The 11,723-nt window shown below is 41.1% G+C and overlaps 1 protein-coding gene across 1 annotated transcript; it reads left to right on the forward strand.

Annotated features, from left to right (window-relative positions):
- The first annotated feature begins 3,706 nt into the window (after nucleotides 1-3,706).
- LOC118404286 lies at nucleotides 3,707-11,305 on the forward strand. Its single transcript, XM_035803353.1, has 13 exons — nucleotides 3,707-3,769; nucleotides 3,879-4,005; nucleotides 4,557-4,676; nucleotides 5,650-5,823; nucleotides 6,291-6,352; nucleotides 7,185-7,282; nucleotides 7,785-7,935; nucleotides 8,586-8,698; nucleotides 9,285-9,354; nucleotides 9,689-9,771; nucleotides 9,924-10,030; nucleotides 10,146-10,341; nucleotides 11,053-11,305. Exons 1-13 carry the CDS (start codon nucleotides 3,707-3,709, stop codon nucleotides 11,303-11,305), a joined length of 1,617 nt encoding a protein of 538 aa, XP_035659246.1.
- Nucleotides 11,306-11,723: the final 418 nt, after the last annotated feature.

The raw sequence follows: 11,723 nt of genomic DNA on the forward strand, positions 1-11,723 counted from the left end.
GTGGTTGCTGAACAATTTTAGTATGACCATACTTCCTAATTTCAGAGTGCAGTTAAAATTTGTCTGGTGCAGGTAATTTTCAATGTTATCTGCACCAGTGCAGGTATGCAGAAAAAAGTATTTCAAGCCCTGCATAGACTTTGCTCTGTACATAGCGTCAGGACACTTTAAGGACACAAAACCACTATCAACTACTTACTGTTTAATATCATGACAACTGTTACCCTGGGATCCAGCCGGGATCGGGCAGCTAGGACAGTTTATCTACCCTTCTCTAATCTAAGGGTAGCGATAACTCCTTCAGGCTTAAACTCCCCCCGGAGCACTAATGTGAGATCTGCGGACGGACTGCCTTGGGTCCCCGAACAAAACTCGCTAGCTACCCGGTCCTGTCTGGCTCCCAGGGTAGACAACTTTCTGGTCAATCGTGGTCGGTGTTTACCCCGTACTTGATCTATACGTTATGTGTTTTTACTTGTTTACTTAAGTGAGAATAAAATTCAAACCGTACGTACTTACCGATCGCCAAGTTTTCCAGTTGAATTCCGTATCGAAGGCAAGGGAAACATGAATTCGACTTTATTTAATTAACACGAAGTCGAATTTTAACACAATAAAGACGTTGATGCCCTTTTCCGGTCAGGCCGTTATTCCTGTTGTCTTAGCCGAAGCATTTCGTTACTGACATGGTCACACAAAAGTCTGTTATCAAAGATTATAAATAGCGTCGCCTGGAGGGTGACGCTAAGGTTTACGTCATCATTCGTCATATCAGGTTGCATTGGTCATGGCCGCATAACACAGTATTTATGCGCTATCCCGTCCTAAATAATAGTTCGGGTATAAAATAGTGCACCACAGTACTTGAAAGGCCGTATTTTTTTGTGTGTGTGCACAAAAGCGAGGTGAAAACTGTGTTGAATTGTAGAAGACGACATCAGCTTGTAGACAGTATAAACTGTAATACGTACGCTGTTTGTTCGGTCTTGCGCCTTGATACTCTTGCTGCTACTGCCTGTGAGTCGGCTACAGTTCCATGACCTCAGCGGGGGGTCAAATAAAAGTAGCTTTTAAAAGAGAACGAGCTGGCAAATCTTTTCAAGTTATTATGTAGGCTATACCCTACACTTATACAGTCAAACCTGCCCAAGTGACCACCTCTTTTAGCAACCACCTGGCCATTACGACCGATTTTTCTCGGTCCCGAAAATTTTTCCCATTGACGGAATCATGAAGCGACCTCTTCACAACGACCACCTGGCCAACACAACCGCGACCGCCAAAAATTGGGACCAAATCGCTGCCCATAACGACCGCGTCATTTTAAAATCTTGAGGTATCATTGATTTTCAATGATAACTAGCGCGATTTTGTGCCGAATTCGGCCAGTTTGCGTCGGATTTTGACTAGCATTACGATGTTATGTTCAAAATAAAAATGACGTCAGATGCACGTGCTTGTGATGTTATTTGCCATTAAACACAACGGACACCATTTATTAGGATGCATCGCGCATGTTGTGAGTCGATACTCTTCTAACCGACCACCTGACCAAATCGACCGCTTTTGCCCGGCCCCTCGGGTGGTCGTATTGGTCAGGTTTGACTACATTAATTTTTTAATTTGTAGGCTATACCATGAAACATATTGAATTCTTGTTAATTGCTTGTGTACCCTGCTATAAATTTTGAGGCGTTGAACCTCCTCACTTTGGGGTTCTTAACCAGTAAATCCACATAGGCGAAGAACTGTGTCATGCTACACGTACCTCATGCCGCTACTGTAACCTGTTCGAATTAGGGGTGGGTACCGGTACAGAAAATTCAGGTCCAGGTCCGGTTCAGGTCCAGACGTTCAGGTCCAGGTCCGGACCTGAACCTGGATCTCATTCATTATGTGAAAACTTGTGAATGGGCAACAATGGTCCATTTTGCTACAAAGAAATCTGCTTTGTGTAGTATTCGAATACCACTCGTGTTTTAAAATCCTACAAAGCTAACTGCCTCTGTACAATTGACTGTAAAAGTAGGCAGAAATGACTATATACTCTACTCTACTTCGCTGTTGCTATTTTCCTCGACAGGTAGGCCAAAAAACGTTCAAATGCCTGTTCATATAATCTGTTCATTTTCCAATCGGTCCAACATCCGGTCCACCGGATTTTTTCAGGTCCGTTTTTTCTGGACCGGTCCACCGTACCCACCCCTAGTTCGAATTCAGTGCTTAGGTCATAATCATAATCACTCTAGAGAACGAACGCTTCCCTTGACTGATAAAATTTGATAGTAATTTGACTCATTTAGTGATTGAAAGTCTCCATGGCCTTACCAATGCATCTTTTAACGTCTGGACTTGAATTGGAAAGCAATTAAAATTTTGTTTTAATGTTTATATGCTGAATTAAGAAACACTGAGAGTACTCAAAATGTATAATTCATGTTTCCTGGCATTGTGTCTTCCGAAACTTTAAATGAGCACTTTTCCCTATGGGACTTTCGTGGCTCATGTAACGTCAGTAAACGAGGCAGGGGCATAACGGACATGAGACGTTTGCTGCAGTTTGAAGAAAACCGCAAGTCGACGCTTTAAAGCGTTTATAAGGTTTGAGTCGGTTGGTAGATTGGCTGGTGGGTTAGTTTGTTAGTTGGTAGGCTGTTTCCGTTGGTAAGTTGGTTAATTAGGAAGTTTGCCGGTAGGTTTTCTTCTCAATTGGTTTTCAGGTTGGATCGTTCAATGTTTGTTATCTGTTGTATTTGTTGGTTGGTTATTAGCTTCATTTGCTGGTTTGTTAGTTAGATGGCTGTTTAATTATGTGGGTTGTGGGTTAGTTGGCAGATTGTTTTTGTTGGTAGGTTGGTAGGTTGGCTGAATGGTTAGTTGCTTGGTTGGTTAATTGGTTCGTTTGATGGATTAATGGCTGGTTGATTGATTAATTGTTTGCTTGTTCGGTTGGTTGGTTCGTTGGTTAATTGATTGGTTGGTTGGTTAGTTGACTTGTTTATTTGTTTGTTTGTTTGTTTGTTGGTTGTTTGGTAGGTACGTAGGTTGGTTGGTATGTAGGTTGTTTGGTTGGTTGACTGATTGATGTATTGATTGTTTAGTTGTTGTTTGATTGGTTTGTTGATTGGTTGGTTGGTTGGTTGGTTGATTGGTTGGTGGATTGCTTGTTTTTTGGTTGATTTGGTTGTTAGTTAATTGATTGGTTGGTTGTCTTTTTTGTTAGTCGGTTGATTGATTGGTTGATTAGTTGGTTGGTTGGTTCTTTTTTGGCTGATTTGACTGTTGGCTGGTTGATAATTGGTAGGTTGGATCGGTTGTTGGTTAAAATTGTTGGCTAATAGTTTTGTGGATTGGTTGGCTGTTGGATGAATTGGTTGGTAGGTTGTTGGTTTGGTTGGGTCTTTGGTTGATTGCTATGTTTGTAGGTTTTTGCGTTGGTTAGTAGGTTGGTATGTTTGTAGGTAGTTTGGTTGTTTGTTTGTTTGGATGGTTGGTTGGTTGGCTGGTTGGTTGGTTGGTTCGTTTGTTTTTAGGTTTGTTGTCACGAGCTTATTTAACACGGTGTCACTGATGGCTGTCTGAAACGTCTGACCGTTTCCAAAATCATGATATTATCCAGTTGCTTGAGTAACTGCTTTTTGGTGTATGCTAAAACCCGTGTGTGTAATCTTCATCAACGTTACTCTTTCTACGTTAGTTTTCCAACATGAAGAAGGCAGTGGCGGTAGCAGCACCGGAATTTGACCTGTACAATGAAACTGCAAATACTGTACATAGCGTCTGTCGTCTCTGTCACGACAAGTGGAAGATCAGCTCTTCATTGAGCTAAAACTTGATCGAGATCACTTCCATTAAGTTTTTTTTTCTCTTTCCATTAGTTGTCCAACATGAAGAAGGCAGTGGGGGTAGCCGTACCCCTGGTGCTGATGCTGGCCGTCTCCGTGTACCTGGTCCTGAAGAATGACTCATCAAAACCAAGCGATGGTGTCATCAAAAGGTCCATAGGTAAGGATGTGCATAGCCATCGCTTTCCATTGAAAGCCCATGTGGCAACCTGCATTAACGAAACGATTCATAAACCTATAAGAGATGCTAGATTTTGATTTTATTTCTTTGTTTCATTCCAAGTTGCTCTCATTTAAACCCTGTTAAAGCCAGGATCTGGAAATTTGGATTCACCCAAACATGGGACCAATGCAGGCTCACAAGCACGGGTATTAACGGGCCGAGTCCCTTATTTTTCTCACAACCACATCATCACGAAAGGAACACTGGTGCTCCTAGAACAATCTAGACGAGATGAGATTGATTTAAAACGTTGCTGGAGCGTATTTGGCAGGTCAAAGTTTGGAAATACAAAAGCTTCCAACAACGGCACACACCCCTTTGCACTAAACTGAAATCCACTACAAGTGGATAGCCCCCCCCCCCCAATGTGACTCAAAATACCAACCGAAGGGGCTATATTTTGTACAGAAATACAGATGAGAGCAGCCTTTAAGTTATACAGAAAACGTGTATTAAAGAATTCACAGTTCACCCCATCTGTGTTTCAGTATTACCGAATGACCTCCAGAAAGCACTCCGAGCTGCAGCGGCTAAAACCGCCCCAGCTTACGTCAAGAACAAGCGCTTTATACCGGGCATTGCAGGCGTTGCTGCAGATCTGCTATCATGTAAGTGTCTTGGCAAATACGAGCATAATTTCTTTAGGTTAACAGTTCTTTTGTACATAATCTTAGAGATGAATTCTAAATGACGTGTCAATGACAATCTGCTCCCTCTGGGTAATACAGTCAAACCTGTATTAGTGGCCACACTTGCATAGCGACCACCTGACCAACGAATTTCAGAGATAAAGAACTAGTTTTCTTCCGTTTTGTGTATTTTGTTGTCTTCTAAGTGATACTTTTACGTATTACGCAATGTCTTAACTATCATAAAAGTCGCGAAAAAAAAAAAAAAAACAGTGCCGCAGTGAGCGAACCCCTCAGTGCCGAACCGGTGCCCCAAGTGCAGTGAGAGTCCACCTTATCCAACGCGGCCACGGCCAAACGATTCCCGGTCCCGTACATACAGATTCTATACCTCTATTTTGTAATTTGTGTAATAGTTGTTACCATGCATTGTACAGTGTACTAGGGCTGGGTACCGGTACAGAGAATTCAGGTCCAGGTCCGGTTCAGGTCCAAAGGATCAGGTCGGCCAGGTTTGGACCTGAACCTGGACCTGATTCAGTATGTGAAAACTTGTGAATGAAGGATACGCAAAACAATTGACCTGAATGGTCCATTTCGCAGCAAAGAAATCGACTCCCACTGGCGTTTTAAATTTATATATAAAATCCTGCAAGGCTAACTACTCTGTACTATTGATTATAAAACTTGGTAGAAATTACTATAGACTCGACTCTACTTCGCTCTTGTTATTTTCCTCAACCGGTAAGCCCCGAAACGTGTGAATGCCTGATCATATAAACTGTTCATTTTCCAATAGGTTCAATATCCGGTTCACCGAATTTTTTTAGGTCCGGTTTTTCTGGACCGGTCCAATAAGAAAAACGGTTTTGTACCGGTACACCGTACCGGTACCCACCCCTATCATGTACAATTGTCCTGCAATAAAGTTCTATCTATCTGCCATATACAGCAGAGGGGGGTGCAGACAATATAGGGCAATTGCCAGGCGTGATTCAGAAGCTGGGGTCTCCGGAGAACATGGGACCGGACATCATGTCGGACAGTGTCAAACATGAGGCCGAGGTGACTGCAGAGGTGGAAAAGGAGGTCGCGGAAAAGACAATAGACCAGCTACTTGCAGATGGTAAGTAAATACAGCCATGTAGCCACAGTCATTGAAATACAAACTGTCTTTAGCTTGACTTTGTCGTACAATGTCTCCTATTGGACATCTAAAATTGTATTCATTCATAGTTCGGGTATAAAAGACCAGTTTCTTCCAGATCACCTCAGTGTCACTGACGAAAGATAGTGTATACTAGTTCCAGAGCAAGTTGCTAGGGTGCCCAAACATACATCACTTCTTCCTTACATCACAAGCTATCTGCCAAAAAAATCAAGACCATAAATTGCCCAGGTCAAAAGCTACAAAAAGTCCTGCTGCAGTACTAAGGGGCCTAAAATCGACCCTGACGTTCGTCACTATACCTCCATTTTTCGTGGAGGTAAACAGAAATACTTCTTAACTAGACACCCTCCTACTTAAAGTAAAGAAGCTTGATAAAACTTCCCTCCTCAACAGATATCTAACCATGCTTGTATTTGCTACAGTGGAAAAGAAAGAAGAAGAGGAAGAGGAAGGAGGTGATGGTGGAGGAGAGGGTGAGATAAAGGTATTGCAGATAAATTTTGTAGAAAAATATATCAAGGAAGCACACATTGTCAAAGAAAACACTGTATGTTTCCATGTCTTATGTGCACAAAGTGAATACTATCTTTTCAGCATTGCCCTATCAATATACCAGTAAAGTCCGTACAGCATTGTAAAGAACCCTTGGTGCTGAATGTGTAATCTGTACAACAATCAAAATGGTACTGTCCTTGGTGCTGAATGTGTAGTCTGTAGAACACTATAAAGAATGGTTCTCTCATGGTTGCTGAATGTGTAGTCTGTAGAACAATGAATATGGTTCTGTCCTTGGTGCTGAATGTGTAGTCTGTAGAACAAAAAAGAATGGTTCTCTGCATAGTGCTGAATGTGTAGTCTGTAGAACACTATAAAGAATGGTTCTTTCTTTGATGCTGAATGTGTGGTCTGTTGACCTCTGTAAGGAATGTTCCTTTTCCTTTTCACTGCCACTTGAAATCCGTCGTTTGTGTTTACTGTCTGAACTATTCATTTCTTTTAAACATACACGTCTCTGATACCCTTCTGGATCAACAGGTAGCAGTCTCATGCTCCTGGTTCTAATCAGCTAATAACTGGGAGACCCAGGCTAAAGTCCCGGGTTCGGACTTTTTGATTAGGACAGCACCGTCCTTTGAAAGAGGTGTTTAATCGGGTGCAGTGTTTGAGGAGGCTTATCACACACGCTAAGGGGGAAGGGCTAGCATTCCTTCCCTGCAAAAATTTACCCCACTACTGAAAGAACAGAGAACTTGCTGTTTCATGTGGTATTAGCCACTACAAGGGTATAAAGGCTTTTTCTCTACCGCCTATTTTAGGCTGAAATCGACTTTGAAGGAGAAAAGGGCATGGTGGAGGAGGACATGTTCGCTCCTCCAGGAATGAAAATGAAAGTGGACATTGAAGAAGATCCCGAGTGAGTAAAAATCTTGCATCAGTGTCTGACATTTTCGAAATGAAAGGGTATATTATACGTAACCTTTCTCATGACTGACCGAATAAAATTGGTAGTAAAGTTCTGAAATACCGTATATGGCCCCATCCCAAGTTAATTCTGTTAACGATAAAAATTTTGGCGGGGCAGATTAGAGATGTTGACGTACACGTACTAGCAGAAAAGATGTGAAGCTACAACACTAAGAAAGCACAAGTCGTCATATCAAGGATGTACTGTGTTACGCAGACTTCGATTAGAGTGGAGATGGGATTGTTTTTAAAAATACAATTTTTCTTGACTTAAGCAGTGTGTATATAGAGAGACATTTTCAAAATAGGCAAAATATATTTAGAAACATTGCATTTCATCCGTTATTACGTCTGGCTTATCTAGTAGGAACTACATATGGCATTTTAAAAATGATATTCGTGTCATGTAATGTATTCAAAAAGGTCATCGTATTACTATTGTACATTTACAGGACGGACGATGAAAATGACGACATGTCCGAGGAAACGGCGTTCGCTTACCCCATGGGGATGGGAACTGCTCTGATGAACGGCTGTTTCGGGACAGGATACGTCCCAGGAGATCCGTGCTACGACGACACGAGTGAACTTCCGTCCTGTTATGTAAGTTATCTCTCCGGACGTCATTGTACACAATATGTGTGTGCAATACAAACTGTGACTCTTAATGGGTCACATTCATTAGTAATTATGCACGTAAAGGTTTTAGCTTATATATAGCTATTACCTCAGTGAACGAGGGTCTTGTTTTGAGTGTGCCTGCGTGTCTTTTTGTGCATTTGTGTCTCAACACATTTGTGGTCAGCATGATTTAAAAGAATCTGAATAACAAACATTACACTTAACTGTTGTTAGGATGGAAAACACTCTGAGAAAACAGTGGCCTCATTCTAAATCAACAACGTAACGCTAGTTCACCTTTATCTGCGGGGTATCCTATTTCCGTTGGTCTATTTCTGTATTTATCATTCTTTTTTTCAGACACTACAGGCCCATATCAATACATACAATTAAAACCAGGATATATATATATATATATATATATATATATATATATATATATATATATATATGAATACAGTTATAGATATCAAATGCAGTGTTTACGGATATCAAGTCGACGGACGCGGACTTAAGAATTTTGAAAATACTGTAGTTTGAAACTACTGTCCGTTGACTTGATATCCCTAAACAACGGATATAGGTTACCCCGCTGATAAAGGTGAACTAGCGTTAATCCTGTTGTATTGTAGAACATGATGGAGGGTTGTGGCTATGTCGGGGTCGGCTTTGACGGTCGTGGAGACTACAGCAGCACGTCCAGGAGAAAATCTGTCGTGCAGAGGAACTGTGCAAACGCAGCAACGTGAGGCTTTAATGGAAACTTTTATAAGTTAAACGGGGAGACTGATTTTCATTGAAAACATGAGCGCTAGCATTTCGTGGTATGATGTAGAAAATATCTGATATTTTTGTTTGAAACAGTGCAAATTTGAGTCAGGATTGGTTGTGAGAAGTAACCTACATGTATCAAAGATCATAATGTGTTCATTGGTAAATTTCACGGACTAACAGAAAAGTATGGAGGTAATTTTGACAGTTTGACTGAATACACCAATTAAAATAGCTGTTACTCAAGAAGCTGAATTTGAATTTGAAACGGCATCTGCTACCTTTCGTCAGTGACAGTGAGCAAGATCTGTTGAAGGGCAGTTTCTGATCCTTATCAAGTTGAAATGACCCGAAGCCTAATTCACACATCTGGAGCGGAAGTGTGACGTCAGCAAAGGGTCAAAGGTGGTTGGCAGTCGGTATCGGCCCCCGTCTCGGTTGAGGGAAGGTTGGTGGACTCTGATGTAAATGGCCTCTTTCACTCCCCTGAGAAAGTAATCCTGTTCAGAATACTACCGTCACAGATGAACTTAAAGTCCCTTATATTCTGTTGACCACAGTTATCAAGGTGAAGACGTCCCGGACAACATGAACGCCCACGGCATCTATGACACAGAAGTCACCTCCTATGTCTACAGTGGGAGAGAATCTTACCGTCATTCTCTACAACAATCGGCTGGAGTCTCTTTCTCAGGATTTGGATTTCAGGTTCTATAATTTCTTTCAAGATAATATAATAGTGTTTTAAAAAATGACCGTAACTTAAAATTTAAAACAGCTCATTTGGGGGGGTACGTAAGATAAAGTAAGGGCAACGTAAATGGATAGGTGGATGGGTGACTAAATGAATTTATGGATGACATTTGTTTAAAATGTAGATCTATAAAAGAGGGAGATATGCCTTTGTTATATGTATTGTGTTATTGTTTGCATGAATTGATACAGACTTTAATGAATTTTTTAGGCTGCTGTGGACTCAGCATGGGGTGGATCATCATCATCAGAGAAACAAAAGTTCATGTCCCTTATAAAATGTGATGTCATCAGGTACATGTTGGTGCCATTGGTCTTGGGAGGTGCTGGTTGTTTTGTTTGTCTACTCATGGATGATAGTTAGTGTGATATTATTTAGAGAATTAAGGGATGAATGAATGAAAATATATATAGTTTGAGTACTTTTTGTGAACTCCAACCTTCAGGTATGAAATCTTCCTTGATGAGGTCACACCCGACTCCTTGAGCCTGGCTTTCTTAAGGGATTTCCTGTCCCTTCCCAAGAATTTCATCCAAGGAAAAGCAAAACTCCGTAAGTACATTGCCTCTATCTGTATCCCTTCGAACAAGCCTTTGAACAAATCTTTATGTTTGTAGTGTTAATCAAGTCCATGGTGAGTTCTACATCAATATTTTTTTCATTGCAGAGGATTTCATCATCCGCTATGGAACTCATTTCATCAAGTCAGCCAAGTTTGGAGGTTCCTTCAAGCTGTTCCAGACGCAAGAAGCCACCAAGACTGAAAGTCTTGAGGACTTCTCCGTGCAGTCTGAGGCATCTTACAGCTCCCTGTTTTTCAGCGGAGGGGGGCATTACAGTAATGAGGAATCCAGTGGGAATACGTAAGACACTGTTTTTTTTCTATTTGCCTTTTTGCGTTATAGGCTCGGCTCGAGCGAATGCAGATGATGATGATGATGATTATGATGATATAGGATGTGCTCATAATCACTTTGAAAATTGGTCTTGACTTTGGAGGGACGGCAACATGACAGAATGTCTAGCACGATATTCATAAACTAGTTTTAGGACTAGGGTACAGGATACAAAATTGTACGTTTCTGTCTGAAAATACCAGGAAATAGTCGAAATCATCTTAGTGGTGTAGGTCAAAAAGGTACATTCAGCCCATTGGGTGTCTCAGGCACTCCAAAGCAAATTTCCCATGATATGTTTTGATGCCAGAGCACAGGAGCACAACACATATATTGTTTGGTAAAAGACGACTAGAATATACTAAAATATAGCAAAGAAAATAATTTGTGTAATCATAAATGTCAGGTTATTTGGCTGAAAAATGTCGCACTTAATATCTAGACCACAGGGCTGGATATGATGTACAAGACTTAATTAAAGCAATACTATAATTTTATCCGTGGTATTAGGGAATTATAAACTTAAATACATTTGCATAAGTTGGAAATAAACGCATTGTTGTTAATGACCTGATGCCATTAATGATTTTGAACTGCGACCCAGCTGCAATAATATCTTAATCACTTGCAGCAATACTGTAGAAGTCATGTTCGATATTCCACAACGTTATATTACAGCGCATCGTCCCAGACTTCCAGCACCCATTTGATGATTGAAGGAGGTGACCAGGAAGTTGCAGCCATCGTTGCAGACTTCTACACAACCAGCTTCAAAGAAACCTTCACCGAGTGGCTCAAGTCTGTCCCGTCCTACCCAAAACCTATCGAGATGTTCATGGGCACCATGTCGGAGCTGCTCAACTTGAACTTCAAACTTCTGTTCCCCTTCGACATCAGCGATGCTGCAGATGGCTGCTTTAGTAAGAAGTGAGTTAGATAGATTTAACATTGTATCATCACCTTGATGAAAAGAGAGATATCGTTTGCAGCATTTGCTGATGCCTGTCCATTATCTTCAAGATGTTTTGTTTTCATGTTTATCTCTCAGTTCTGATCTTTGTCGTTTTTTGATACATGTAGTTGTTGGCAAAATGCAGTTAGTTAGATTATGTACCCTCTAGTGGCTTTCCATGATTCTCTGGGCTTTTTTTCTAAATGAAGTTCGTAGGGCCTGATGTTACCATCATGAAGATGAAGAGCAGCTCATAGCGATAACTGTAGCAGCATCTCTTCTCCCTAAGTCAGAAACATCAAGCTTAGGCAAGCTTGACTTCACTAACTCAATAGGCGAAGCAGGGGTTACGAGGCTGCTCAGGAAATTCTCTACCCCATGTTGGCCGGAATGGTTT

Source organism: Branchiostoma floridae, chromosome 17 (genome assembly GCF_000003815.2).
Source record: "Branchiostoma floridae strain S238N-H82 chromosome 17, Bfl_VNyyK, whole genome shotgun sequence".
NCBI lineage: Eukaryota > Metazoa > Chordata > Leptocardii > Amphioxiformes > Branchiostomatidae > Branchiostoma > Branchiostoma floridae.

Bases quoted from the DNA above. Each gene is read 5' to 3' on its own strand.
- LOC118404286 (XM_035803353.1), top strand. From the start codon at position 3,707: ATGAAGAAGGCAGTGGCGGTAGCAGCACCGGAATTTGACCTGTACAAT. The intron at 4,006-4,556 runs GTAAGGATGTGC...TCTGTGTTTCAG, and splicing joins TGTCATCAAAAGGTCCATAG to TATTACCGAATGACCTCCAG. The intron at 9,355-9,688 runs GTCTACAGTGGG...TGAATTTTTTAG, and splicing joins ACACAGAAGTCACCTCCTAT to GCTGCTGTGGACTCAGCATG.